The sequence below is a fragment of the Talpa europaea genome (assembly GCF_964194135.1).
Source record: "Talpa europaea genome assembly, chromosome: 14".
In the NCBI taxonomy this organism is placed as follows: domain Eukaryota; kingdom Metazoa; phylum Chordata; class Mammalia; order Eulipotyphla; family Talpidae; genus Talpa; species Talpa europaea.
In genome coordinates, this window is record NC_140082.1 from 6,276,531 (window position 1) to 6,303,975 (window position 27,445).

Sequence of the window (27,445 nt, forward strand, 5' to 3'; positions counted from 1 at the left end):
TGAAGGAATGAGGATGCTGCCTGCGGGGGGTGACGCAGAGGCGGCTCAAGTTGTGGTTTCCCGAAGAACAAATCGCCTGGCTAGACATCTTGGTTCTTAACAGGGGCAGAGAGCTTTCCCCGGGATTGTTAGCCAGATCCCAAAGGAGAAAAGCTCAGGGAGGCTTGTGAGGAGGACCCTGAAATGCAGCAGGAGGGAGGAGCGAGCCGCCAGCCCCGTGGCTCACAGGGCAAGATGGCGACCACGCTACACTGCATCCCCTTGATTTATTTAATTCTTTTCTGGTTTTTCTTGGCTCTACTCCAGGGGAATACGGAGAGAACCGTCTGGCAATACCACTTTCGGACCTGGCCAGACCATGGAGTGCCCAGTGACCCCGGGGGCGTGCTGGACTTCCTGGAGGAGGTGCACCACAAGCAGGAGGGCATCATGGACGCAGGGCCGGTGGTGGTTCACTGCAGGTGAGCAACCCTCCCTGCTCCTGACTCCCAGGCTGGTTCCCCCGACCCCAGTCCTCTAACTGAGGCCAAAACATACTCTCTATTTGAAGCATGGTTAAACTGCATCTGGGGACATTTTGACCCCCCAACTATGTTTCTCATAGATCTGCCAGATCCTGGGGGGTAGAGGGTGGACACAGTACTTACTTCAGGGAGCCCTTAGTCTAGTCATGTTGACTTGGTTTTCTTTTTAAAGAGAGTAATTTAGGATTCATCTCTTTGGTTATGATTCTGTTCTCTTCTGCCATGGATGTAAGATCTCTTTTTCCTCCTGATACTATACTTACTTGGGTCAAAAGGTTCAAATTGTTCCCCACTGGGCCTCCGGGAGCCAGGCCTGTGGCTTCTGCACAGAGCTTGCAGGCTGCTCTGCCTGTTTGGGCTTCATGGTTATGCCGGGAGACTTGGCTTCCTGAATCTCATTCATCTGTTAGGCAAGCAGATGTGTGAGAAATTTTATTTGTTCCGTTTTTTAAAGCTGCTGCTTCTTGAGCACTTGCTTTGTCAGCCTCTGAGCTCAGTGTTTCTCATCCATTGCTCATGTTCGATCCTCACAGCCACCCTGTCAGGTATCTGCTGTAACACCCAGTCCACTGGTGGGAGAGGAAACTCAAGGTTAGGGGGTAGAGAGCCTTGCCTGGTGTTTTGTCCTGGAGGAGCCAGCTTGAGCGCCGCTTGCATGGCCTCCAAAGCCCTGTGCTTTGTCTATTGATGTATTTTTAAATATAAATAGACAATCTTGTAAATGCTCCCTGGAGCAGAATTGTTTGTTAATATTCATAGCTTGGTTTTGAGTATGAGCCCCCATGAATGGCTCCATTGTCACTGCTCTCTGCCCTCCTGCCCACAGTGCTGGAATCGGCCGGACAGGGACCTTCATTGTGATTGATATCCTGATCGACATCATCAGAGAGAAAGGTAGGTCATCTGGAGGGCAAGAAGCTACCGTTCCTGTTTTTAGGTTATGAAAGGAAAGTGCTCATGAAAATAGCCTGGGGGAGAGAATTTGAACGCTACAAAATTTTCACAGAACTCCAGGCTGAAGACTGCAACTTTCAGGTGTGTTTCCCAGAGAACGGAAGTGATGCTGTGTGTGCTTTTGGCATAAAACAAAGTCTAGGGTCTGTGGATCCCTGTGATCTTTTGTGGAAGGTACAAGTGTGTCTCCCCAGCCCCATGATGCTTGCTGACAGGGTGGGGTGGAGCTGTTGGAAGGTGAGGGAACCCTCATCTCTGACACTTGATCATGACACTTGTCCCACATGACACTTGACCATGTGGAACATTGGTGTTGGTCCAAAGATCAGTGCTGGAGCCCTGAGGTCACGTCAGTGAGATATTGCAGACTGCCTTGCTTTCTCTCTGAATCTGTGGGAAGCCGAACATTAAACCTCTCCGCTAGCTGAGGTTTCTCCTGATGCTAGTGCTGTTTGCTTTGTAGGTGTGGACTGTGACATCGACGTTCCCAAGACCATTCAGATGGTGCGGTCTCAGAGGTCAGGGATGGTCCAGACAGAAGCACAGTACCGATTCATCTACATGGCCGTCCAGCATTACATCGAAACACTACAGCGCAGGATTGAAGAAGAGCAGGTACCAAGGCGGAGGGGCCGACTTGCTGATTTTCATTTTCTTTTCTGGGCAACTTGGTTATACTCTCCTTTTGAGCAGGAGGATAGATTCTGGTAGATGATTGTCTCTTTTGGGAATGGCAAATGCATTCACACCAGGAAGTGTCTTTCTGGAGACGAATGGTTCCCTACTTTGCGCCTCTGACTTTTCAGGGTGGAGGGATGCCCTACTGCCCTCCAGGCCACAGGGGTGCTGCCACACAGAAAGGTGGGGATTTGCCCAGCCTCACACAGCAAGCAAGCTTAGAACTCCAATCCTTGAAGCTTGCAGCCTGTTCCAGTCTAGATCCAGGCCATATTTATCCTGATGCCATCTCTTAAATGAATGCCTCACTCTTAATAGCGCACAGCAGTTTGAATCACCAATTTGGTTGAGTTGGAAACAGTGAAATTTCAATTTTAATAAGCCGTGCATAATGAGGAAGAATGTGGAATTGGAGCCTTTCCATTTGAAGCTATTCATAACAGACACAAAGCTGAGTTAATTAGGAATACGCTGATACGAGGGAAATGAGAAGATTGCTCTTTTGGGGAGCTCTGCTTAGCTCCCACCCCACCCCTGCCCCTTGCTGTGCTATAGATGGGTAGTGTCTAAACATCAGTGGTATTGGCTTGCCTTGCCCTGTTCATTGCTTTCCAGAGAACCCAGCTTCTCAAAATGAGAGCCAAGTTCTTCTAAAAACAGTACCTGCCACTTAATTGGCAAGATTTCTAGCCTAGCAGAGTAGTAGCCACATTATCCAAGCATGGTCAGCCAAAGCAAGATGCATGTTTATTAGTTTAGTGAGACCTTCGTCCACACAAAGGTACTCGTTAGATTATTTTCATTGTACAAAAAACATCTTCAGAAACACTGTGTGTAGAAATGTAGGTCAAACAACTACCAAACCACTGGTTTTAAACTTTAGTGCTTTAAATTTGACTTTATCCTATTTGAAGCGCTCAGAACTCTTTAGATTATTAGGCTGTTGTGTATTTGTCTTCCAGTTATACTTATTTTGATCCAAGAATAGTTTAAGCATAAAGTTACCCAAGAACAAAACACATTCTGGATAACCAATTGTTATAAAATGTAGACATTTCCAAAACAATGAAGAGTTGAGGACCTTGAGGAGTAAATGCATTTGCTAAATAGGGATGAATGAAAAGAAGAAAATGACAGGGTAGAGAGCAGTGGGGAGGCAGCAGAGAGGTAGAGACAGTACTGGGAAGGAGGATATACGAGTGCAGGTGGAAATCCAGCAGAAAATGCAAATGAAGCAAATGGGGAAAGTCTTTATATAAATATCTCTCCTCACACCACCGTTTACTTGGAAGTAGTGGATTTCTTTAGCTTCCATTTACATTATTAAAGAGTTTCTATTTGCAAAAACAGTGTATAGAATCCCCTTTACCCAGCACTTCTGTGAACATTTTAATACACCGGCATTATCATTCATTTTCTTTCTCTGTATACAGGTGCATAGTATGTGTTTTTTATTTGTAATTATATAGGTATATTTTTTGTTTATTTTTTAAATACAGCTTTACTTATTAAAATGAAAAGATAGAAACTTGCAAACATTTACACCTTTTTTGTACTCCTTTGCCTCTGAACACCAGAATATAAGTAGTCATATTCTGGAAGTCATGTTCCCAGTGTTTGGATAGAGGAAAGTGGTGGGGAGAAGGGGGTGTCATGGGTGGGAATAGAAAAGTAAGAGATCTGTTTTTGAGGGGTGGGGCTTACAGGTATAGCAAGGGTTTTAGACTCAATCCCAAGGAGAATGGGGAAGCCACTGAGGATTTTAAAGGAGGGGGGTGACATAAAATGATCGTCATTTTAAAAATAGGAGTGGCCCTGGCTTGAGAGGGAAGACCTCTTGGGTCTCTAGGCCTGGACAGCTATGGGGGGGACCAGCAGGTGAGAACTGTGGGTAGTGTGGCTGGTGGGTGCGGATGTCAGCCAGCCTGGAGAGAAGTGGAGCCCGTGGGATTTTGTGATGAGGTGTGGAAGGAGGCCAGGTGTTAGCGAGCCTGACACTTGACCCCAGAGCACACCAGAGGAGCAGTCAGTCTTGTTTTGTAGCCAAGACAAAAAAGCATTTTATTTCTACCCGTTCTTTTTGCTCTTGGCTTTTTGAACTTTTTTGTAATGGAAAAATCTAAGGATGTAACTGGAGTTCCTTTACAGGGAAAGATATTTAATACCAGATGATTTTGGAGCTTCGTGCTTGGTCTCTCCTCTCAACCTTGGCTGTGTCATTTAGCAAGGCCATATGATATTGTAAATATTTCAGAAACCTTGGTAACCATGCTGGTGTATTGGCGTGGAGGCTAGATCAACTTCAGACCATTTTTTAGGCCTCTGAAACAAAATTTTCTCCACTTCACATAACAAAAAAAAAAAACAAAGGTCTCCACCCTTTGAAAATTTTCGTGATCTCTGAGACAGCCTGGGCCGTCCTGGTACTGCAAACGAACTCGTCACAATTGTGAATCAGATTCAGTGCTTGTTCTCCCTAAATTAGCTGCAAAGCTCCCACCTCTTAACGCTTTTCCTTGAGCCACTTTGACTCATTAAAGTAATTCCTGTTCCATTTGTATTAATTATTCTTCATTAGAAAATTCTTTTGTAATCACTTCATGTAGAAATACTGATTTTGATTTTCAAGAAAGTAATGAGAAAATGGGGAGTTGCTTTTCAATGATGTGGAGTTTCATTCATGCAAGGTGAAAAGTTCTAGAGCTTTGCAGTTTAATAGGATGTGCGGTTAACAACATCATGCTGAACACTTGAAATTCTTTTCAGAGAGTATATCTAGTGTTCTGTGTTTTTTACTACAATTTAAAAGTATTGAGTAGAAAGCAAGTTTATGCTTCAGTTTTTATTTTTTGTATATTGAAATTTTTTATTTAAAAAAAGGTTAAGATTTTCAAACTTTGAATGTGTTTTAAAATAAGTAATGTTCCCTGCCAATTCTTCCATTTAATATTTAATTAAAAGTTTTATGTTTAAATATAATTTTTTATGTAAGTTGATACTACGGTTCTAAAAATCTGTGACTGCTATTTAGAGGTGATTACTCCCAAGGCCTTTAAATATTAAAAATGGTTGTTCAAAAAATTTAGTAAATAGACTAAATAAAATATTTTCTCCTTGAATTTCTTTTTTTGCAAATTTTCCCCTGGTCTATAAGTCTATAAAGCTGCCTTTTTTATTTTTTAAATAGTTAATGAATTGGTCTGGCTCTCTTAACAGAGGCCAAATAATAATGGCTTAAACAAGATAGAAGCTTATTTCTCTTCAACATTAAAAGTCCAAGGTGACAGGCAATCTATAATGAAGGTTTATAGGGCAAATCTGCTCCACAGTGTCATTCAGGGACCCAGGCAAACTTTTTTTGTACAGGGCCAGACTGTGAATCTTTTCAGCTCTGCAGACTGCATGTGCTCTCTGATTCTTACTCTTTTTTTTCTTTTTAATAACTTTTTAAAAACCACTAAACTTGTGAGATAGCTAACTGCTCTTATCTCACAAGCCTTATAAAAAGTCCCCAGACTAGATTTGTCCCACTGCCCACTAGTTTGCCAACCCTTGGTTTAAGCACATGATGTAGAAATTATATGCTGCTGGGCCTCCCTGGTGGCGCAGTGGTTGAGTGCTGGGTTGCGAAGCTGCCTGCAGCCTCTGCAGCGCCAGTTCGATCCCCGGCTGCTCCCCGGCCACCGGAGGAGGATCCCACATGGCGCGCAGACCTCTCCTGCCGCCCGCTGCTCCCCTCAGCAGTGTACTTCGGTCCTTCTGCCTGCTCTGCTCCCCGCTCTGGCTCTGGTGAATTCTCTCACCCTCCCGTGCTTCTGACTGTACCCAGTGCTTGTATAAATAAATAAATAAATCTTAAAAAAAAAAGAAATTATATGCTGCTTATTTGTGAAGTAGGGTTAGTAATAGTGTTTATTTCAAGACTGTGTTCTTTCCTATGTTGTGAGGATTAAAATGAGATAATATATTCATATAATGCCTGGCACAAACTAAGTGCTTAGAAATTGTTAACTGTTTTTGCTATAATAATTGATCTTTAACTCCATCTGTGAAAATGAATTTGCATATTTTTCTTTTGTCTCCTGATTTTGGTACATTTTATGACATATCTCTTGTTGCCACAGTTGTTTAGTGTCATTGCTGTATTTAAATTAAAATTCTAGTTTTTCTATCATGGTTTCTATAGCTCTGAATTCTTGATTTTGATTTATCTCTGTTGGTTAGTTTTCACTCTTTATTGGGTTTTTTGTTTTATTTTTAAGACACTATATTCCAAATTTTTGCGTGCTTGAAAATGTCTGAGCACTGGCTTCTTAAGTAAAGGGTCCCTTAGCAAGTGTAAAGATTCTTGGGCCATCTTTTTTCTCCACACAACTTTTTATAATTAAAAATTTTTATTTATGCATATAAGAACTGGGGTGTAGGCTAGAGGTGCGGGGGGTGAGAGGATTCACCAGGGACAGAGTGGGGAGCAGAACAGGCAGGTTGACTGAAATACACTGCTGAGGGGAGCAGTAGGTGAGACAGGAGAGGGCTGCTGCATCATATATAGGTTAGCTTCCTGGCTGGGGATCGAACTCAGGCCTTAGTGGTGATAGCACTGAGACTTAACCTCTATGCCACTAGGGAGGCCCCCGACTTTTTATAATTCTGCGACTGTTGGAATTCAGAGTCCATTTGATTATCCCTCCTTATATGGACTGAGTTTTTTTGCCTGGAGATCCAGTTCAGGTGGAGTCTTTCTGGTTGATGTTGGAGAGATTGATCGTGAAGTTTTCCCTATTTTATGTGTCCTTTTAAAATGCAAATGCAAATTTTTTTTCTTTTTAAATTTCAGGAACATTTTCTCGAATTATGTGTTAGAGTACTTTCCCTCTTCTCTTTGTTCTGTCTTCAGGAATTCTACTATGGACATGGCATCTCCTCCTTGCTTCCTCCTTCACTTCCATGTATTTTATCACTTCTGTCCTATGTTGCCCTCTAGCCTGTTGACTATGCTCTTTCCTATGTTTCTAGTTATTTTATTTTTGCTGCTTTTAATTGGATTTGAATTTCAAATATTTCTTGTTTGTTCTTCTTGTTCCTTTCCACTGCTTTGACAGCTTGCTTTTCATCTCCTCTGTAGTCTCCTAATCCCTTACTTGAGCTCTTTCTGATGAAAGCTCCTGTCTGCAAAGTCTGTGATATTAATGCAGAACTTTGTCTTTCTCTCTTTCTCTTTCATGGTTTAGTTTCTTTTGTGATGTGTTTTCTCCATCAGCTTTTTGCTTATTGTTCTCCTTCTCCTCTTGACACCCCCCCCCTCCCACCCCCCCCCCCCCCCCCCCCCCCCGCCGCCCCATCTTTCTAGAGGTCCAGTGCCAACCCTTTCATTACCAGATGGGTCTGTAGTGAGGGGAGGGGCAGGGAGCTGAGAAGGTTCCCGACTTTGATTTAGGTTGTTTCAGCTGCCCTGTCACCTTTGCCCTGGGAGCACACCTTTGTGTAGGTACTTGAGGGATCCTTGTGACTGCCAGCCCTTGCAGTCAGAGTTACTAATGCCCCTCCTGTCACTTCCAGGCCACCCCAGCATGGAGGGCAGTTAGGGGCAGCAGAGAGGGCCCTTCAGCACGTGGGTGAATTGCTGCGTGTTGAATTGCTCCCCCTAGGCTTTCCCCACATCTTCTGGGATCAAGGCCAGGGCAGCTCACTAACTCCCCCGCACTTCACTTCTGTGACAGTGGCCTTCCTGCCAGACTCCAGGGGGATGTGTGTCACTTCTCAGCTGGCCCCTTATCTTGGGCCAGCTTTTGGTCTTCAGTCAGTGAGGTGTGACAGTCTGCAGACTGGAATGGGAGCATTCCCTTTGTTTCATGTGTAATAAATTTTCCACCTTTTATTAGTTATTTTGAAAAAAAATAAACTTCACTGGTGCATTTAAATTTCTTTTATGCTTTACACTTTGTTTTGAAAAGTTGAAAAACACAGTACCACACCCAAAATGATGATTTATATTTTAATAAAACTTTATTGATTGATCATTGATTTAAAAAATATATAAATTTTTTTATTTATTTTTATTTTTTTTATTTTTATAAATTTTATTGTTATATTCCCCATACAATTGCAGCCCCCCCCATTCTGACCCCAATCCCTCCCCTCCCGCCCCCGCCCCCCTAAAAGTATCTCTGGTTCATAGTTTTTTGTTGATTTTGATTTTCACTTTCTTATAGTTATTCATTTTCCTGGTCCCTTATTTAAGTTTTCTAGATTCCTGCTATGAGTGAGACCATCCGGTATTTTTCTTTTTCTTTTTGGCTTATTTCGCTGAGCATGATCCCTTCCAGCGCCATCCATGTTGCTGCAGATTGCATGTGTTTATCTTTTTTGAATGCTGAGTAATATTCCATGGTATATATGTACCACATCTTCTTGATCCAGTCATCTATTTTTGGGCATTTGGGTTGTTTCCAAAGCTCAGCTATTGTAAATAGTGCTGCTATAAACATAGGGGTGCAGGTGTTCTTTGGAATTGATGTTTCTGTGTCCTTTGGGTAAATACCTAGGAGTGGAATTGCTGGATCATATGGAAGCTCTATGTTTAGTAGGTCCAGAAATCTCCACACAGCTTTCCACAGTGGTTGGACCAGTTTGCACTCCCACCAACAGTAAAAAATATATAAATTTAAGGAGTAAGTCTTTACCTTTGTGTGTGAATAAGCCTTACCTCACACCAAACTTATAATGCTCTTGCTACCATCAGGTTGATGTCCACTACCCTTTCCTCCTCACACCTTTTCCCCCCCCCCCCGGCCACTACTATATTTTTCATAGCATCTAAGAGTTATGTTTATTGTGATGTGTTGATTTCTTTGATTTGGTTTTTTATAGTCCACATTGAGAGAAGCCACTGAATAGTTGTGTTTCACATTTGAACTTATTTCTCTTAGCTTAATCCCCTCAAGTTTCACCCATGTTGTTGCAAAAGGCAAGCTTTCATCTTTTTAACAGCTCCATAGTATTCCATTGAATAGATATGCCACACCTTCTTTATCCACTCACCCATCGATGGTCATTTAGATGGTTTCTACATCTCAGCTATTGTGAATAATGTTACTGTGAATATAGTGGAGTGTGAATCTTTTTGTATTGTTTTCATATTCTTCAGATCAATGCCTAGGAGCCATATTGCTGGATCATATGATAATCCCATTTTCAGGTTTTCAAGGAATATCCATACCTTTTTCCACAGAGGCTGCACCAATTTATATTCCCACCAACAGCGAATGAGAGTTCCTTTTTCGGGCACCCTTGACAGTGTGCATTGTTTCCAGTCACTTTGTCACATTTCTTTTAAGTCTTTCCCTTTTATGAAAGCAATCAAGCATACCAGGTACAGCTGAGGTCTCTAATTCCCCACCCTCTCTACCCCTAGAATCCCCAAGGCAATCATTAGCTTTGTTGTCCCTTTTTATAGTTTAAAGTTCAAATACAGATATCTATACACAATGTCTACCTTTGTTTTTGTGTTGAGAATATTTAACAGATAATATCATACCTTTTTATTGTTCTGCAATTTGTGTTTTTTCTATTTGACATTATTAATTGAATCTGTTTTGATATACGTACACTTTTTGTTGTTCCTTCTCATTATTGCTTATTATTTTATTTCATGATCTGAATACATCGCATTCATTTGTTCTCTTGGACATTATCAGGAATAGTACATTATTGTACAACTCTTGTAGGAAAATGTTTGTAAATTTCTTGAGAAGTAAATGTGCTAGATTGTAGGTAGGATCTGTGCCTTTTTGATTTTAGTGGATACTAGCTAGTTGGTACAGCCAGTGCTGAGAAGAATGACTTCTCACCAGCAGTGAAGGGCCCAGCATGCACGGCAGGATTCCATGTGGGCCCCCTTCCTACTTTTTTGACATTTCCTGTGTAATCCTGCAATGTGATGACAATAACTTGATGTTATTATAACTTAGAGTTTTGCAATTGGTTGTTTCTAGATGAATCTAGGACTAGAAAAGGGTGCTAAACCATCCAACTACGAGTCCTGCCAGTTGTATCTTAGTCTGGATCTGAGCTGAGATGATATTCTATTGGTTTTCAGTACCATCTTTTTCCAGACCTATCATTAGAATCCCCCATACTCTTCCCCACCCCCCCACCCCCAAATATTTTAAAGGTGCAAGGGTCTTTTCCAGGGTGGGGGTGGGAAGATAGGATAAAGTGTATTACTGTTTCTAATGAGAGTGCTATCATCTTTTGTACCTATGTGCCATTTTTACTGGGAGCGAATTTATTTTTGGAGCTCTTCCCAGCTGGTTACCTGAAAATCATTGAATGTGTTGCAAGTGAAATGATTAGATGGGAATGTGGCAAAGAAAGTGTGAATTCTCCCTGAGGTGAGAAACAGGTACAGTTGGTTGGATACAGTAAGTTGTTAATGTATGACTCTGTGCTTTAGAATTGAATGGTTCAAAAGTACTTTTCATCCATATGGTATATTTATGTCGAGGAGGTGAGTTCACTAACATTTGCTTTAAGATGTTCAAAAATGTCAACATAGCTTTAATTCTCAAAGGTCCAACCTATTTATCTGTCTCACTCTCTTGTTCTTTTTTGTTTGTTTTGGTGACACCGCTTTTTTGCTTCTTTATTCCTTTAAAAACTTCATACCTCCTCATGTGTGCAATGTTTACCTTTCAGAAAAGCAAGAGGAAAGGGCACGAATATACCAATATCAAGTATTCCCTAACAGACCAGACAAGCGGAGATCAGAGTCCCCTCCCACCTTGCACGCCAACACCATCCTGTGCCGAGTAAGTAGCAATAAGAGAAATTGTTTACCCAAACACCATACCGTAGCAAGGTTTAAAAAGATCATGTTAATACATTTTTGTACCACCTTTCACCTGTGCATGTTCACTGTTGTGGATTTAAATTGATTTTAATTTTCCTAAGCAGAAAGCTCCTTTCGATGTGTTGAGACAAATATGTTTGCTCAGTAAAAGTAAATAAATTCATGATTAATGTGTAAACACAGTCATGATCTGCTTTTCCACAGGCAACAGGAATCTGCTTTGGCATACATCTGAGGAGGTGTGAATCTATTCCCCAAATCACACATGGTGTTGTAAAACAGTGTTACACAATTAAAAAATTTTTTTTAAATTTTTTTGAGGAAAAAAAGTAATTAGCTTTGGGGCATTTAAACCAGGGGTCGGCGTGATGCAGCCCCCAGACCCAGTGAGCCCTGGCCTATTTTTGCACAACTCCTGAATGGTTCTGTCAAAAACAAAAAGGCTGAGCCTGAAATATTTACCCTCCAGTCCTTTACAGAAAAACTTTGCCAGCTTCTTGTTTAAATGAAAACAAGATAGGGAATCATTTGTTAAATCGATAGTGAGTCACAATTGTAAATTACTGTTTTTCTAAAGTCACTTGCTGGTATAACATTTACTCTCTATTTTCCCCTAAAAATCTTCATCTCTATTTGATTCTGATGTGGATTTTTAAGCCCCTGCTGACTTTAATCCTCTATATCAACATTTTAAAAGATGGCCCCTATTAACATTTGCTTTCTAGTTAACACTGAAACAATTACACAGCCATTCTATTCTGCGCTCTCTCCACCAAGTTGCGTCTTCCTGCTGGACTGACTGGGAAAGCTGATATTTTAAGTTGCTCTCTGCAGTAATTTGTAGTGGGACCAACAGGTCAGGGCTAAGGGCTTTCCTCTGTTGGCACAACAGAGCTGGCACAGATGACTCCCTGTTACCAGTGGCTGGCCTGTGACTTACAGCTTCTGTGCCTCCTCTTCCTGTCATGTCCCTTCTGGGGTGCAGAGCTAGGAGACCTCGGACCCCGACCCCCTTTTTGTTTTGTCTCACTCTTCTCATCCGTAGCTGCTGGCTTCCTCCACCTCCTAGCCTGCACTGATCTCCATGCTCTACTTGGCAGATGGAGTATGGACTCCGCTGCACTGGCCCTCCCGCCTGGGGCCCTAAGCCAGCCCCGGCTTCCTGTCACCACTCCCCTTCATGCTAGGCAGACTCTGGCCACAGGTCTCTAGTCCCTGTCTGACTACTACTGGGCTCTTGCCAGTCCCCACACCTCTGCTTGGGGCCTCTTCTGTCTGTGCACATCCTATCCTCCTAAGGGTGAATCCAGATGCTTCTTGCTCTGTGCCACCTTGGAAAAAAACTCATTTTCCTCCAAACCCCAAAGGGACTGAAGGCTTCTGTTTCACTTTTAATTTCACATTTATAAATGCTGTGGTCTGTGTCTTCCATTTCTTCCTAGCATGCCAGGTACTGGGTGTTCTGCGTCCGCACCACATCGCGTTGGTCCCCTGAAGCCACAAGGCATGCTTGTTCGTTGACATCTATCTTTCTTTTCAGAATGAGAGAAGACAATGCCAGAGTCTATGAAAATGTGGGGCTGATGCAGCAGCAGAAGAGCTTCAGATGAGAAGACCCATTAGGACTTCAGCACAGAAATCGGTACTGACATTGTTTCCGTTAATTGGTTATATCATTTGTGGCATTTTTAAGCAGTCAAGTAACGTGAGTGTTTCAGCTAAGTGCATCATAATTGAGTTTTACAAACCAGCTTGCCTTTTCCTCTCCCTCTACTTCTTTTTTTTTTTCCTCCAAGCTGAACTTGTTTTTAAGAGTTCATTAAGTATTAAAACCAAATGCAGAATTGATTCTGTGAGGGGCAAAGTTAGCACTTCTTATAGGGACATGGTTTTTTTTTCTTTTTTTTTTTTTTCAAGATTTTATTTATTTATGCATACAAGAGCTGGGGTATGGGCTAGAGATGTGGGGGGTGAGAGGATTCACCAGAAATAGAGTGGGGAACAGAACAGGCAGATTGACCGAAGTACACTGCTGAAGGGAGCAGCGGGCAAGTCAGGAGAGGTCTGCTGTGCCATGTGGGTTGCTCCCTGGCTGGCCGGGGATTGAACTCATGCTGCAGAGGCTGCGGATTGCTTCATACCCCTTGCGCCACCAGGGAAGCCCAGGGACATGGTTGATATTGATGATGAAGTGCAGATAGCACCATTCCTGCCACTTTTAGGAGAGGGAGTCTCCCTGTGCTGGACTCAGAGGTCTGTAGGGACCTGGACACAACAGTGGCTGGGGTTAGGGTGCCTGAGGTCTTTGCGACACAGCCTGGGTGTCTGTGACCAGTCCACTCCCTTCCAGCTGTGCTGCTGGAACTCATCTCCTTGTATGTTTCCTCCCTGTCAGTCACCTTTTTAGAGAGTGACCTGAGTGTGTGGTTGGTGTATGTTTTGATGAAATCCTCAATCCAATGGGTACCATGTTTAAAATCTTTAAACTACTTTTTATTTTTTTTAAAGATTTATTGATTTATTTATATAAGAACCAGGGTACAGGCCAGATGTGCGGGAGGGTGAGAGGATTCACCAAAGACAGAGTGGGGAGCAGAACAGGCAGACTGACGAAATACACTGCTGAGGGGAGCAGCAGGCGAGACAGGAGAGGTCTGCTGCGCCATGTGGGACCCTTGCTGGTCGGCCGGCTGGCTGGGATCGAACTGGTGATGCAGAGGCTGTGGACAGCTTCACAGCGCGGCGCTCAACCGCCTGCGCCACCAGGGGAGGCCCTCTACTTTTTTTTTTTTTTTTGCATAGAGGAACTGGGGTGTAGGCCAGAGGTGGTGGTGGTGGGCAGGGTGAGAGGATTCACCAGAGACAGAGTGGGGAGCAGAGCAGGCAGATTTATTGAAATACACTGCTGAGGGGAGCAGCAGGTGAGACAGGAGAGGTCTGCTATGCCATATGTCGGTGAGCTCCCTATCTGGGAATCGAACTCAGGCCATAGTGGTGATAGCCCTAGGCCACCAGGGAGGCCTACTTTAAACCTACTTTAAGGTAATGTCATGCATCCCCAAACCCTTAGACTTGTACTCCTTACAGACTCTAACTTATTTCTTCCCCAGATGTGAACTTTCACCTTCTCCTTAAAAAGATCAAGAGCAGATGCAAGAAAGTTTATGTGAAGAATGAATTTGCAAAGCTTGCGTGGTTGTTGACTACCTTTTTGATAAGCGACATTTGAAACCATTCAAGACCACTGTACTCTAACTCAACAATACCTGGTTTCCAGTTACTTGTTTCCTCAGATTAGAAGAAATCATCTCTACAATGTAGACAATGTTACATTTTAAAGACTTTCATTTTACATTGAAGAAGTTAAACTGTGCTCTATATTTTGCAGATCATGGTGATTCAAATTCTACTAAGGGTATTTTTGTTTTTATAACCTTAACAAATTTAATATTTTTTCTCATTGGGGATGATGGAGCTCTTGTAAGAGGGAAAAATGATTTGGGAAAATTATGTAACAGCATCCTATAGAAGTGAGAATAGTTTCACTTATTATCGCTTATCTAGTCATGGATAATTCATTTTGCTGTTCTCCTTTTTTTCTTGGCTAAATGATAATTAAGCCAGTTCCCTGGGCTGTCAGAAGTTGACTGTCTACCTTTGCATTGCCATTAGAATATCATGGGAAAAGAAGTGAACACAGGAATTAGGATAAAAGGTGTATTTTCTTCTCAGATGATCAAGTACTATTCAGCCTATTGACTGAGAAGGTGGTGGGAAAGCCTTCACCGTGTTTTCTTTTCATTTGAATCATTGTCTTTAGGAAAAACTGTATCTATGGATAACCAGTGTTTTGGTGATCAGTTGTTGGTGACAGACCACTCCATAACTTAGTGGCTTAAAACAACTTTTCTTTTTGGTCCTTACTGTGCTTCAGTCTGGACTGGGCCCTGCTGAGCTGTTCCTCCACACACCTTGCTGGTGTCACCCGTGTGGTTAGCAGGTTTTCTGCCGCCTGGACGTCTGGACCTCTCTCTGCATGCAGTCCCAGGATAGCTGGATTTCTCACATGGCATCCCAGAGCTCCCTACAGTGCAAAAGCAGCCAGGACTTCTAAGACTTAAACCCAGAACGGTGGCAGCCTCTCTCCTGCCCCCATTGAGTAAAGCAGGTCACAGCGCAGCCCAGACTTGGGAAGAGGGGACATGGGGCATGAAGTGGAGGTGAGGCTCATTGGGGGACCCCAGTGTGACAGCCTGTCAGCACCGGCGCCACGGAAAAGCAACTACAGTTGGTAGAGGTAGGAGCTGCTGGTGACTCGGGGCGGCCTGGGCTGCCTCTGACCGCCGGGTGAGCTCCAAGTCAGCCCGAGAATAGAGGGCCCCCCGGAAGCATGCTGCACCCGCACCGCCAGCTCTGAGCATATTTTTGAACCATCACTTGGGAAAACGGGTCTTGGAAGGATGGATGGGTGTGTGTGGCAGAGCATTTAGAAGCAGAGCCACCCCAGTGCCGCGACTTCTGGAGAGTTCTTTCTGCTGCTGGGCCAGGCAGGCTTCTGTGCACCCATGCAGTCGGGCTGTGGGGCGCGAGGCCCACCGAGGCCGCTGATCAGGTCGAGTTGGCAGTAGCTCATTTTTGTTTTAACCAAGCGGTAAGATTTGCTAATGTTCTACCTTAAGTGCCTTCTCCAAAGACATCCTTCTTTGCCCTGTGTGTGGAGTCATCATCCAGTGAGTGTATCTCAGTGAAGGTAACATTGGTTGACTTGGTAAAGATAATTAAATGCAACGGCCCCTCTGCCGTTAAGTCATGTTCTCCTTACTCGGATTCTTCTTGCTTTGACTCCTGGTGGAAGGATTAGATGTGAGCCTGGTGGTAGTTCCCTCCCGAGGTCTTCACCTGCCTCGAAACCCTGAGGCAGTTTGGGGGAGAGCAGTTGCCCCTTTCACGAGCAAAATGTGCATCGATCCCTCCTCTTCCTCCCCCACCCCCCATATCCATGGAACTTAGAATTGCTTCGGATCACAGTTGTGGCTGAAGGTATTATCTTATAAGCGGAATGTAAGTGACTACTGTCTTCTCGTCAAGCCTGTAAAGAGATTTCAGTTCAGTGTTTGCAAAGAGCATCTCAAATCTGTTCTTTTTATTGCATCGTCACATTATATGGGTCTGTCTGCCTTGATTTTGTAATACTGTTTTGACTCTGTACTTTGGGGGCAAAGTCTTTCACCAGCATCCAAGGGTTTGATTGTACAGATCTATCTGCTGCATTAATGTCTCTGCCTGTAGCGTAAGATGAGTTGCTCTTGCACTTGCAGCAGAAGCGCCTGATCTTGACTCGCTTGCTTTGTTAAAGCACATTGATTCCATTTCGATACCCCTCCACAAAGTCAGCAAACTGTCATGTTATGTGAACTAAATACCAAGACAAGATTCTAACAGTCCTTAGGTTGCTGAAGTTTGGCGTGTGTTTGCTAAAAGGTGATTGCAGGTTCTCAGACGAGATTACTTTATACTGATGGAATCAGGCTGAGGGACAGTGAAGATGGGGTGAGCTTGAGGTGCGTATTTCAAAAAACAGTGGAAATGAAAGTTCTAAAGAGGTGGTTTCTGAGGAAGTCAAAGGGTCCAGGGCCAGAGCAGTCTGATAGTTGAATCAGTTTTCCTGGAAGGTAGGTGTGAGAGACACACACACATATACACCTGCTTCTGGGCTTGCTGGTAGACATGGAATTTGCACAATACCCATAACTGGTGAATATTTTGAAATTATAATCATGGGATTTTATATTTGGGGTAGAGAAATTACGTGGCATGCAGTGTTGGGATTTTTGTAAAAAGTCGAATTTCAGAGTCCTAATAAATTTTTTTTAAAAAATGACAAGGCACCTCCTAACCAGTGTGTGGCCCTCCTGAAAATTGGGGTCATCGCTCCCGTTGAAATCAATGACTTTTCAAAGATAGCAAAACAAGCAGGAGAAAAGATCTGTACTACTTTCTTGGCATCTGTGCATCCTGCACGGAGCCAGTGGCTTTGGAACAGCCAAGAATTCATTGAGATTATTTTTTAGGGGTTATCTTGCTGGGGATTTTAAGAAATAATAGAAAGTCCTGGGTCATTTCTAGTTCAGGGGAATGTGGAAAAGGTAAGCAATTGTGCAGTGTTTTGTTGTAGATTTTTAATCCATAAGGGAAACTTAGACTGTAGACTTAAGTACAAATCCAGTGCAGGTTTTGATTTCTGTATGTTGTTGGGGGAATAAAGTTTTATATAGCAAGCACATGGCCTCCCTGATTTCACAATGCCTTTATTATGATCTGTATTAGCCCTTCATGGTGTTGAAATCTTTTCCCCTCTTCCTCTTGAAAAGTAAGTTCCAAAATATAGTTTATTGTATCTTCCATCATGGTTCCTTTTTCACTACGGGCAGTTCATACTAGGCAAAAATATTAAACAGTTGGTTTTAGTGTGTTGTATAACTTTACTGTATATCAAACTAATTTTTACAAGTTTTCATCCTAAACCTCAAATCATGTAATTAATAATTTGCCTGTTTATTTATGACCTAATTGTGATTCTTTTATTAATAAAAGCTAATGGAAAAGGATCCTTTATTAAGCGGATGACTAGACCTACATTTAATTTTCCTGCAGTATATGAAGTATTGTACCAGAGTATTAAAAGATATGTAATATTTTATTGATAAATCTATCCTTTAAAAGGAATACGTTTTAGGATGTCATCGTTTTGATGTGAATCGTGTAAATGTTGATAATATGCACTGTTTATTATACATTTAGTGTCTCAAGAGATTCCTTTAATTGCCTTTTTTGCCCACGTGTATTATGTAGTCTATTTGCAGTTGTTTTTTAAAAATGACATTAAAAGAATAGTTTATGTAGAGAAGCATTAGTGGATGTTAATTGTCTCCCCACCTGTATTTATGGGTGTTAGTTCAACTGCTTTGCTAGGTGCAAAGCTGTATTATCAGAGTAAAAGTGTATTTGTAAACTGTATGGGAACTAAAAATTAGGAATAAAATCATTTTCTTATATTATGGTATTTGTCATTTGCTTTATTAGAAATGTCCAGGAAAAGTGGGTTATAGGTGGGCCTCCCCGGTGGCGCAGCAGTTGAGCGCTGGGTTGCGAAGCTGCCCGCAGCCTCTGCGGCGCCGGTTCGATCCCCGGCTGCTCCCCGGCCACCGGAGGAGGGTCCCACATGGCGCGCAGATCTCTCCTGCCGCCCGCTGCTCCCCTCAGCAGTGTACTTCGGTCCTTCTGCCTGCTCTGCTCCCCGCTCTGGCTCTGGTGAATTCTCTCACCCTCCCGCGCTTCTGACTGTACCCAGTGCTTGTATAAAATGAAAACAAACAAACAAACAAACAAACAAATAAATAAAAACATGCCTCTATAAAAAAAAAAAAAAACCTCAGAATTAAAAAAAAAAAAAGTGGGTTATAGGTCTTTTAGCTTCTTATGCTGGCAAAATGCCGACAGTTGGCAGCACCTATCTAAAAGGTAACAGAATACGGAATAAATGAATCAGTATCTCAAGCATTTATTGTCTACTCTGTGAATAGCTCTGGGAGACAGAAAGTAAATTCTATTTGGAATTATGAGTATGTAATGAATAGAAAATATGTCCATGCAAATGACGGGTTAAGCAGTACTGGGTGGGGGATATGAAGCAGAGAGATGATAGGACGGCTTGGGGGAGGAGTAAATTTTGTGCCCTGAGATGTCAGTCCTGCCCTTCACAGTAGGTTTAGCCCACACACTACAAGGCCATTGGCTTTGTAATGCTCTAATTACTGCATTAACCCTGGCAGAAATAAATCATTTTCTAAAAAACAAATCCATTAGTTATTCTCGATTGTAAATCTAAGGAGTGATTTGTATTTCTTATTTATAATGTCAAACACTCTTGCCCTCTTTTCAGTCTCAACTGAGTACTGTAGATTGCCAGATTCAGCTGGTTTCGTTGGTTAGCCTGGTCAGTCTATCCATTCAAAAGCATGGAGCACCTTCAGAATTCCAGGCACTATCCTGCTGGCCCTGGATAAGCAGTGGACAGGACAGACACGGGGCCATCACCTGGGTGGTGACATTCTGATGTTGGGCCTGGCACATGTCAAGAGGTACTTATCCTTGGGATAGGCACTACTGAAGATGCAGGGGCCAAGACCAAGCAGGAAGGCAGGAATCAGATCACCAGTTCTGAATGGGAGAAGAGCTAGGGAGAGGGGCTGGGGGTGTGTGTCATAGGGGAAGATGCTGTCCATGGATGGGGACCCTCACCTCGTTTTCACACGTGGTGCTGTTTAGTGTTTACCTTCTGGGGTTTTGGAGAGGTGCTGTGTTCTCTGTTAGCCTGGAAATGCCTCATTTCCCATAATGCTTCCTGAAGGCCTGGTCTTACATTAGAGAACAGTGGCCATATCTTGCTTAGACCTGCATGAAAGAGCCTTCTAGTGCTAGAGTCCCAGTCTCAGAAAAACTCCCAAGAAAATAGGTAAAGGCAAAGCAGGAGTCCGCATCACCAATCAGTTGTGGACAGAGAGCTGAGGGTTCATCCAATGTGGTCATTTTGTAAATGGAAAAAGCTTCTGCAGAAAGCACCTACTTCTTTGGTCATATCACATGTGAGTTTTGTATTCACCCAGTTGCTTGACTATGAGCAACAGGGGAAAGGGACTATGATCCTGAGTGAGTGTTTCTTTGCAGGTGCTGCTTTGTGTCTCCCTGTAGAAACTACCTAAGCTTCCAAGCTGAATTTGCAAAGTGACAAATGAGCCAGGAATAGAAATTTGCTATTCTGTCAATAGCAACAGGGACCCATGAGCAGATGCTCATGTCCTTTTAGGTTCATTTAAATACCCAAATACCATGATATAAAATGTAGCTACAAAATAAAGGTTATGAGAATGCAGCATGGTACCATACTGCAAAACCTGTGCACAGTTTGTGCTCAAAGGAAGCTGCATGTGTTACTCAGACCATAGCTACTCTGGACTGGAAAGAATTTGGGGTTTGAATTCCCTTCCATTCCGCAAAGATTAAATACCCACTAGGAGGGCTGCAGTGCTGGGGGATGGATGAATATGAAACAGTTCCTGCCTTTGAGGAGCTCAGTGTAGTCAGGACAAGGGCATATAAAGTAGTTATAATTTGATTGGAGTGGACAGTAACAAGGGTATTAACTGGAATTGATGATTGCATAGAGGAATAAATTATAGGGGTGTGAAGGTTCAGCGGATGGGTGACTCGAGCTTATTCTTGACCAGTGGTAAGCCTGTGTGTGTGTGTGTGTGTGTGTGTGTGAGTGTGAGTGAGAGAGAGAGAGAGAGAGAGAGAGGGAGAGAAAGAGAGAGAGAGAGATTATTCTTGGCTGGAGTAACTCTTTTTTTTTTTTTTTTTATAGAGGCATGTTTTTATTTATTTATTTATTATATTTGTTTGTTTTGTTTATACATGCACTGGGTACAGTCAGAAGCGCGGGAGGGTGAGAGAATTCACCAGAGCTAGAGCGGGGAGCAGAGCAGGCAGAAGGACCGAAGTACACTGCCGAGGGGAGCAGCGGGTGGCAGGAGAGGTCTGCGCACCATGTGGGATCCTCCTTCGGTGGCCTGGGAGCAGCCGGGGATCGAACCGGCGCCACAGAGGCTGCGGGCAGCTTCGCAACCCAGCGCTCAACCGCTGCGCCACCGGGGAGGCCCGCTGGAGTAACTCTTGTCTCTGCAACTGAATCCAAACTTTGGATCTCTTTCTGGAAATAAACATACAGGGTGAATAGTCATATCTCTTCTTGCTTTTCCATTTGTCTCTATACAAGGAAAATAATTCTCCTTACCATGATTTATATCCATGACCTTTCTAGCACTCTCTCTCAGTCACATTTTGCAACAAAATACAAATTTTGTACATATTTTAGTCTTCTCATTCTCTCTTCCTGCATCTAACCACTAAATTTTTAACCACTCAGGTTTTGATAAAATTTGTTGACTAAATTCACTACTTTGGATAATCTCGGTCAGTTTCGCTGGGACTGCCTGGTATAATTTGGAGTGCACCTTATGGTTTGGAATGGGCCATTTCATTCTCAATATAATCTTTACTGAGGTCACATTTTTCTTCTTCGTTTTTCAAATGTCTCTCCCTACAGCCTGAGGTCACATTTTTCAAAGGAATCATCAAGTTCATGCTGTAAGGCAAGGGACCCCCAGACCTGCCCGCACCCCCCACCTCACAGGTGTTTTCATATGTAAATTCACAAATTCAGTAAAGTTGCAGTTTAGTTTTATAATTAACTTTTCTTTATTAAGAAAGATTAACATTCTGGAATGTTATTTCCTACAAGGTGGGCTGGGCTCCTGAGTTTTCAATTCATTATCACTTCTAGGTGATAGTATTTGACTATGACCTGACTCAGTTCTGTGTCTTTTTTTTTTTTTTTTTTAAATCATGATAAAATAGACAAAACACAAAATTGACTAAGTGTGAAGTGCAGTAGCCCTAACTGCATTTATGTAGCTGTGCAATACCCCCACCTTCTCCAGAATGGTTTCAAAATTGAAAAGGGACTCTTACCAATTTATCTTTGTTTTTAAGGTTCTTCTCCCCCCTTAGGCTTAAAGCTCTTTTGAGACAAGATGGGGCATGTTCGGGGTGGTATGGCCATAGAGAATTCTTTTGAATATTAGCATTCGTGTACTTTTTAAATAGGAAGTACATTTAATTAGAACAAGATGTAGGGCCTCCCCGGGGGCACAGGGGGTTGAGCGCAGTGCTGTGAAGCTGTCTGCAGCCTCTGCAGTGCGGATTCGATTCCCGGCCAGCCAGGATTTATATCTATGACCTTTCTAGCACTCTCTCTTGGTCTCATTTTGCAACAAAATACAAATTTTGTACATATTTTAGTCTTCTCATTCTCTCTTGCGGGCTGCTCCTACCTTGCCCGTTGCTCCCCTCAGCAGTGTCTTTTTTTTTTTTTTTTTTTTTTAAGATTTACTTATTTATTTATTCATACAAACACTGGGTATAGTCAGAAGCGCGGGAGGGTGAGAGAATTCACCAGAGCCAGAGCGGGGAGCAGAGCAGGCAGAAGGACCAAAGTACACTGCTGAGGGGAGCAGCGGGCGGCAGGAGAGGTCTGCGCGCCATGCGGGACCCTCCTCCGGTGGCCGGGGAGCAGCCGGGGATCGAACCAGTGCCGCGAGGCTGCGGGCAGCTTTGCAACCCAGCGTTCAACCGCTGCGCCAGCGGGGAGGCCCTCAGCAGTGTCTTTGGTCCATCTGCCTGTTCTGCTCCCCACTCTGGTGAATCCTCTCGCCCTCCCGTGCCTCTGGCCTGTACCCCAGTTCTTGTATAAATAAAAATAAATCTTAAAAAAAGAACAAGATGTAGAAGTTTCAAGAGGGCAGCCGGTATCTCCTGCACGCCCCTCCCTCAGGGAGCAGGCCTTGTCATTACATTCCTGTGTTGCTTCACCTTGACATTGTGGTAAGGAAGCTGAGTTGATGGATCACACCTACAATGTGGTCCCAAGAGGTCTGTGTAATGACACTGTGGCATGCACAGTGACAAGACTGGCTGATGGTGCATGTCTCAGGAAGGGTCCCCGTCCGTAAGAGAACAGCTTCTTAGGTCTCAGCGTCAAAGTGCTGGTTCCGAGGCTGACACTTCGAGGTGTTGCTGACTTGTCGCCAGTGAAGCTGAATCTAGTCATTTTGCTGCCAGCCTCTTCCCCCACACCTTTATCCAATGAGCGTGTCAGACTGGCATCCTTTCCAGGTATGTGAAAAATGACAGTTGAATGTCATCAATTGTACATTTCGCTTAAAAGTGAGGCTGAGCATCTTGCCCATGGCTTCCCATATGCTTTTCTATAAATTCTATGTCATTTAACTTTTTTCCCTGTTGAGCCCTAGATCTGTCTGGTGAGTTTCAGAGTATTAATTATAATTCTGTACGACTGACTGATGTGACTGGAATCATTGTCACAAGGGTCAATCCCCATAAAACATGCGGGATCCCCCTTCTGAGCTGTGCTTCTGGACTTGCTTCATTGCAGTTCTCAGGGGAAGGAGAATGGCCTGGGAAGCACTTTCTCAGGATCCAGGAAACCCTAAACCAGCCTCCATGCGAGACCCGTCTTAATTATCCTAGCTAGCCAGTTGAGAATAATTTTAGATTTTCTTTCTGATTCCAAAGTGTCACAGCTCGCCAACAGGCATCTGTGGGGCCACATTTTTACTGAGGACAATGAACCAGGCATCGGGCTAGGTGCTGTGGGGCATATAAAACAAATGTCTGTCTTAATCCCCATCTTAAAGAACTTCATGGCCCATTTAGCAGAAGGAGACCCCTAAGAAGTTATTGAATACAAGGTGGACGACACCTGGCTCAAGTTTAAATCAGTAGAAGGAAATGACAATATTCAATTATTGACAGTTTCGTGCCCAGATGGTGTTGGGGAGCTGTGGGGGATCCAGGGGAGGCATTCCCAGAGATGTGACCAGGCAGGGGAAGCCACAGGACAGATAAACATGTGATTTGGGCTTGGGGGAAGAGTTCAACTTGGTTGGAGCAAAGGGCACCTGAAGTGCAGGAATGAGAGAGAAAACAAAGGGATAAACAGGGGCCATGACCAAGGAGGCTGCCTTTTGGGGGTGTTTTTGGAGAGAAAACGGACAACTGTTTGTTACAATAGCCTTACTGTGATATAACTCACATTCCATGCAATTTATCACTGTAAAGTGCTCCATTCAATGTTTTTTTTGGTATATTCACAGCTCTGGACAACCGTCCCCACTGTCAGTTTAAAGACATTTTCATCCCTAGAGAAACCCTGCCCCCTTTAACTGTCACCACCCAGCCCCGGCCCCTCCTTCCCTCCAGACAACTCTTCCCACCGACCCAAGCTCCCGTTGGTGCAGCCCATCTACAAGCTAGCGGACCAGGCGCTGTAGTTCATAGGGCTCAGCCCCCAGCCTCCCACCCTCCACCCCGGCCTGGGGCACAGAGCAGTTTAGAGATGGATCTGGGGTGGGACAGGGCAAATGGAGAATAACAAGCCCACTGGAGCGTCCCCACTCCAGTCAACAAACCAGCATCATCAGCAGCCCCCAGACTCTTGGAAATGTGACGTCAGGAATTATTGATACTTCAGCCCTGCTGAGTGAGATGGTGCTGCTGATCGCCTGTAGGCACATTTATATTTGAGACACATGGCACTGGAGGAGTTCCATGTGGAGATAAAGGTCTTCTGAAATGCTGCCTACACTCAGGTCAGTTCCTGTGCCGACATGGACTTGGGAGTCATTTGACATCAAAGAGTAGCCACGAAGAGTAAGAAAAATCCAAAGGCTGGATCTCAAAGAACAAAACAAACGTCATCCTACGTCTTGAAAACAGCCTCAGATATTCTTAGACATCACACCTACCGAAGCCACGCTTGTGAAATCCCCAGCATATGTTAAATCAATCTAACTCTGGGAAGAGAAGGGAAAAATGAAAGGAAGCTCACTGTAAAATGAGTCTGTTCAGGAGGTGACAGATGTCTGTGTCTTGATAGATTTCTAGACTTGTAGAAAATAGTTTGTTTTGCGTTTTCATTCATACATGTTGGATCGCTGCTCCCCATATTGCCATTATTTCTCCCCCTCATACGGAAATCAATTTCCTTTCTAAAGGTTGGTTCTCCCCAGTGTGACTTTGCATAAAAGCTTTAGAAAATGCCTAAGACAGATTTGAGTTTTGGATGGAAAAATCTGCAGAGCGTCAGCCACACAATGATCCTCTCACAATGTCCTATGGTGAACTGATGTTTTGCCTTCAGTGCCTTTTTCTCTCTGAAACTGGACTAGAATCTTTGCTTGGGACTATGTAATTCCCAGCTTTAAGAATAAACCATCAGGTTTCTGGTAGGGTAAGCCAAAACTTATATTTCCATTTAAAGTGTTCATTACATTTGAGTCTTAACTAACTCCAGCCAGAGCAGGAGCTTTCCCTTCCAGGCATTTGATTTCATGGGAAAGTCAGGGCTTTGGAAGCCCACAGACTTGGGTTTGTTTCCTGGTTTTGCCACTTACTAGCTCAGTGACCTTGGACAAGTCAGTTAAGGCCTCCATCCTCAGATTCCTCTTTAGGAGCATGTATCTTCTTTGATGTGAAGGGTTGCTGAAAAGTTAATGGCAGTGGACACCCTGGCACATAGTAGGTGCTTGGAAAACATCTATATTCTTTCTAGACAGCTTGGGATTGTTTTGCTGGCACTTGACCCAGCCTGTTCCTGTGTTAGATGAATTTACCAGTTGATGACACGTGGCAGGAAGGATGTGAACAAAATTCACGGATTGCATTAGAGTTTACATAACCCTTCCCAGAGGTAATTGTTGAGCAAAAGCTTTTTACTTTTATTACAGTCAATTACTATTGGAAATCCTTAACTAGACTTTCTCCCTGACGTGGGATGTAAAACTGAATTCAGATACCCTTGGGAAGTGCCAACATGTTTTTATTTGCTAATGGCTTTTTATTTGGGAATGTAAATAGAATGATCATTTCCTCTGCTTAGGGTAAGTGGAGAATTGCTTCATTTGGGGAAGGGGGTGATTTGAAAATGGTGAGATTGGGGAAAGGTTGGGAATAAATACAGTTGGCCATCATCTCCTGCTGATGCCCCTGTGCAGATAAGTGAGCTAATAGACACGCAAGAATCACCCTTTGTTCCTAGGAGCAAAAACAATGGAAGACCCCTGCCGCCCCCCCGCATCAAGTGTCCCCTGTACAGAAGAATGGAGGACTCCTTGTGTTTCCCATGTACTGGTGTGTGATACAGCAGAGGAGAGGAGTGAATATTGTCGACATGGATGAATTGTACAAAGGACCAAGCAAACTGGAAGAAAATGAACAGAATGAAAGCACTTCTTTTGCATATTTAGCAACATGCAAAAATAATACATTATTTGGAAAAAACATGTAGCAAAACTACAAAGGAAAGTATAGAAATAATAATCCTCACTTACTAGATCATTGTTGGCTTAGTATGAAGAAAGGAGGAGATGAGTGAGCTGCGAGAGGGGAGAGAGAGGCTTCTAATGCTTTCAGAAATGCTTATTTTAGCTAAGTTGTTTTCAAGTTATCCATTTTTATATGTTGTGTAATGTTTATAAGATGCTCTATTCCATATCTGTGGATTTTATAATAGCTTATGATATATTTATATTATTGGATAAATATGCCACAGATATTCTTTTGAACCTTTCAAATATCTCAGGGTGAAACACTAAAAAGATGAACTAAGATAACATATGACCATCACCTTGTAAACAGAAAGTGCATTGCTGTGACAGCTCAACTCTGCTATGGGAGTGCAAGAGCAGACAGAGATAATGTGTAAACGAATGAATGGGGCCATGTGCCAATAAAACTTTATTGATGGACTTGGAAGTGAGAATTTCATTTAACTTTCTCATGCCACAGAATATTTTCCTTTTGACATTTTCCAACCATTTAAAAGTATAAAAACTTTTCTTAGATCATGAGTAATTGAAAAATAGGCAGTGAGCGGGATTCTGTCCTGTGGGCTCGAGTTTGCCATGTGTGGCTTCTAAAGTTTTATAAGACAGGAACCTTGTTGACCTTCTCCAACATCTGATAGTCAGGTCTGGCACATCCTTAGGTGCTCAGAATGTTTGATGAATGAATAAGTGAATATAAACTGATGTAGCAGAGTCAGTTGAGGATGATGTTTCTTTCCACTTCAGGCAATTACCCTGGATGTAACTAGTTGAGCATTTTTGAAGGAGCTAAGAGATATGAGTACTGGGATGAACAAGTGAAATCTTTCCAATTAAAAGTTGTGGGGAAAATCAGTAACTTCCCTCAACGCTGCTGTGCAATGTCCTGCTATCATTTGATATCACCATCCCCATGGAAGAAGAACTTTGGGGCAGCCAGCTGACTTCCCAAATCAATAAGCGCTTTTCAGACACCGGGGTTTCTGTGAATTCAACTCAATTCTGACACTACTCAGAGACAGCAGCAGCTGGAACAGGTAAAGTGCTCAGTCTCCCAAGACTGGCTTCCACCTCCAATGCCAATTGTAGAAGGATAAGAGGTGTCCATTACTGACTGATGTATGGATGAGGAGATAATGCTGAGAGCGCCCTCAGTTCATTTTCCCTGGAAGATTTCTTGTTTTTCCTTTGTCTTGAGGAAAGTGCATTTGAATTAATTTTGAACACCAGAAGGGAATATCGCAGTGATTTTTAGGGGTGGAAAGAAAACGTATTTCCTGAAGCTCCACTGAACCCTGACTGCAGTACACCCATGTTCCCTTCACATCATGATGCCTTCTTCATAAAGGCAGTTTGGAGAAGATGAAATCACTTGAGGCTTCTGCAGATCATTCGGTGTAATGGCTACTGACAGC

At 43.2% G+C, this 27,445-nt stretch overlaps 1 protein-coding gene across 1 annotated transcript in view; it reads left to right on the forward strand.

The window, feature by feature from the left end:
- The window catches only part of PTPN11 (protein tyrosine phosphatase non-receptor type 11), a gene marked incomplete at its 5' end in the record, with an annotated part of 60,824 nt that extends 47,711 nt beyond the window's left edge, over positions 1-13,113 (forward strand). Inside the window, 5 exons of the mRNA XM_084253192.1 lie at positions 307-461; positions 1,351-1,418; positions 1,942-2,093; positions 10,854-10,966; positions 12,548-13,113. Coding sequence (XP_084109318.1) covers positions 307-461; positions 1,351-1,418; positions 1,942-2,093; positions 10,854-10,966; positions 12,548-12,617 — 558 coding nt within the window. The 3' untranslated portion in view covers positions 12,618-13,113. The remainder of the gene's footprint in view (positions 1-306; positions 462-1,350; positions 1,419-1,941; positions 2,094-10,853; positions 10,967-12,547) is intronic.
- Between the last annotated feature and the right edge of the window lie 14,332 nt (positions 13,114-27,445).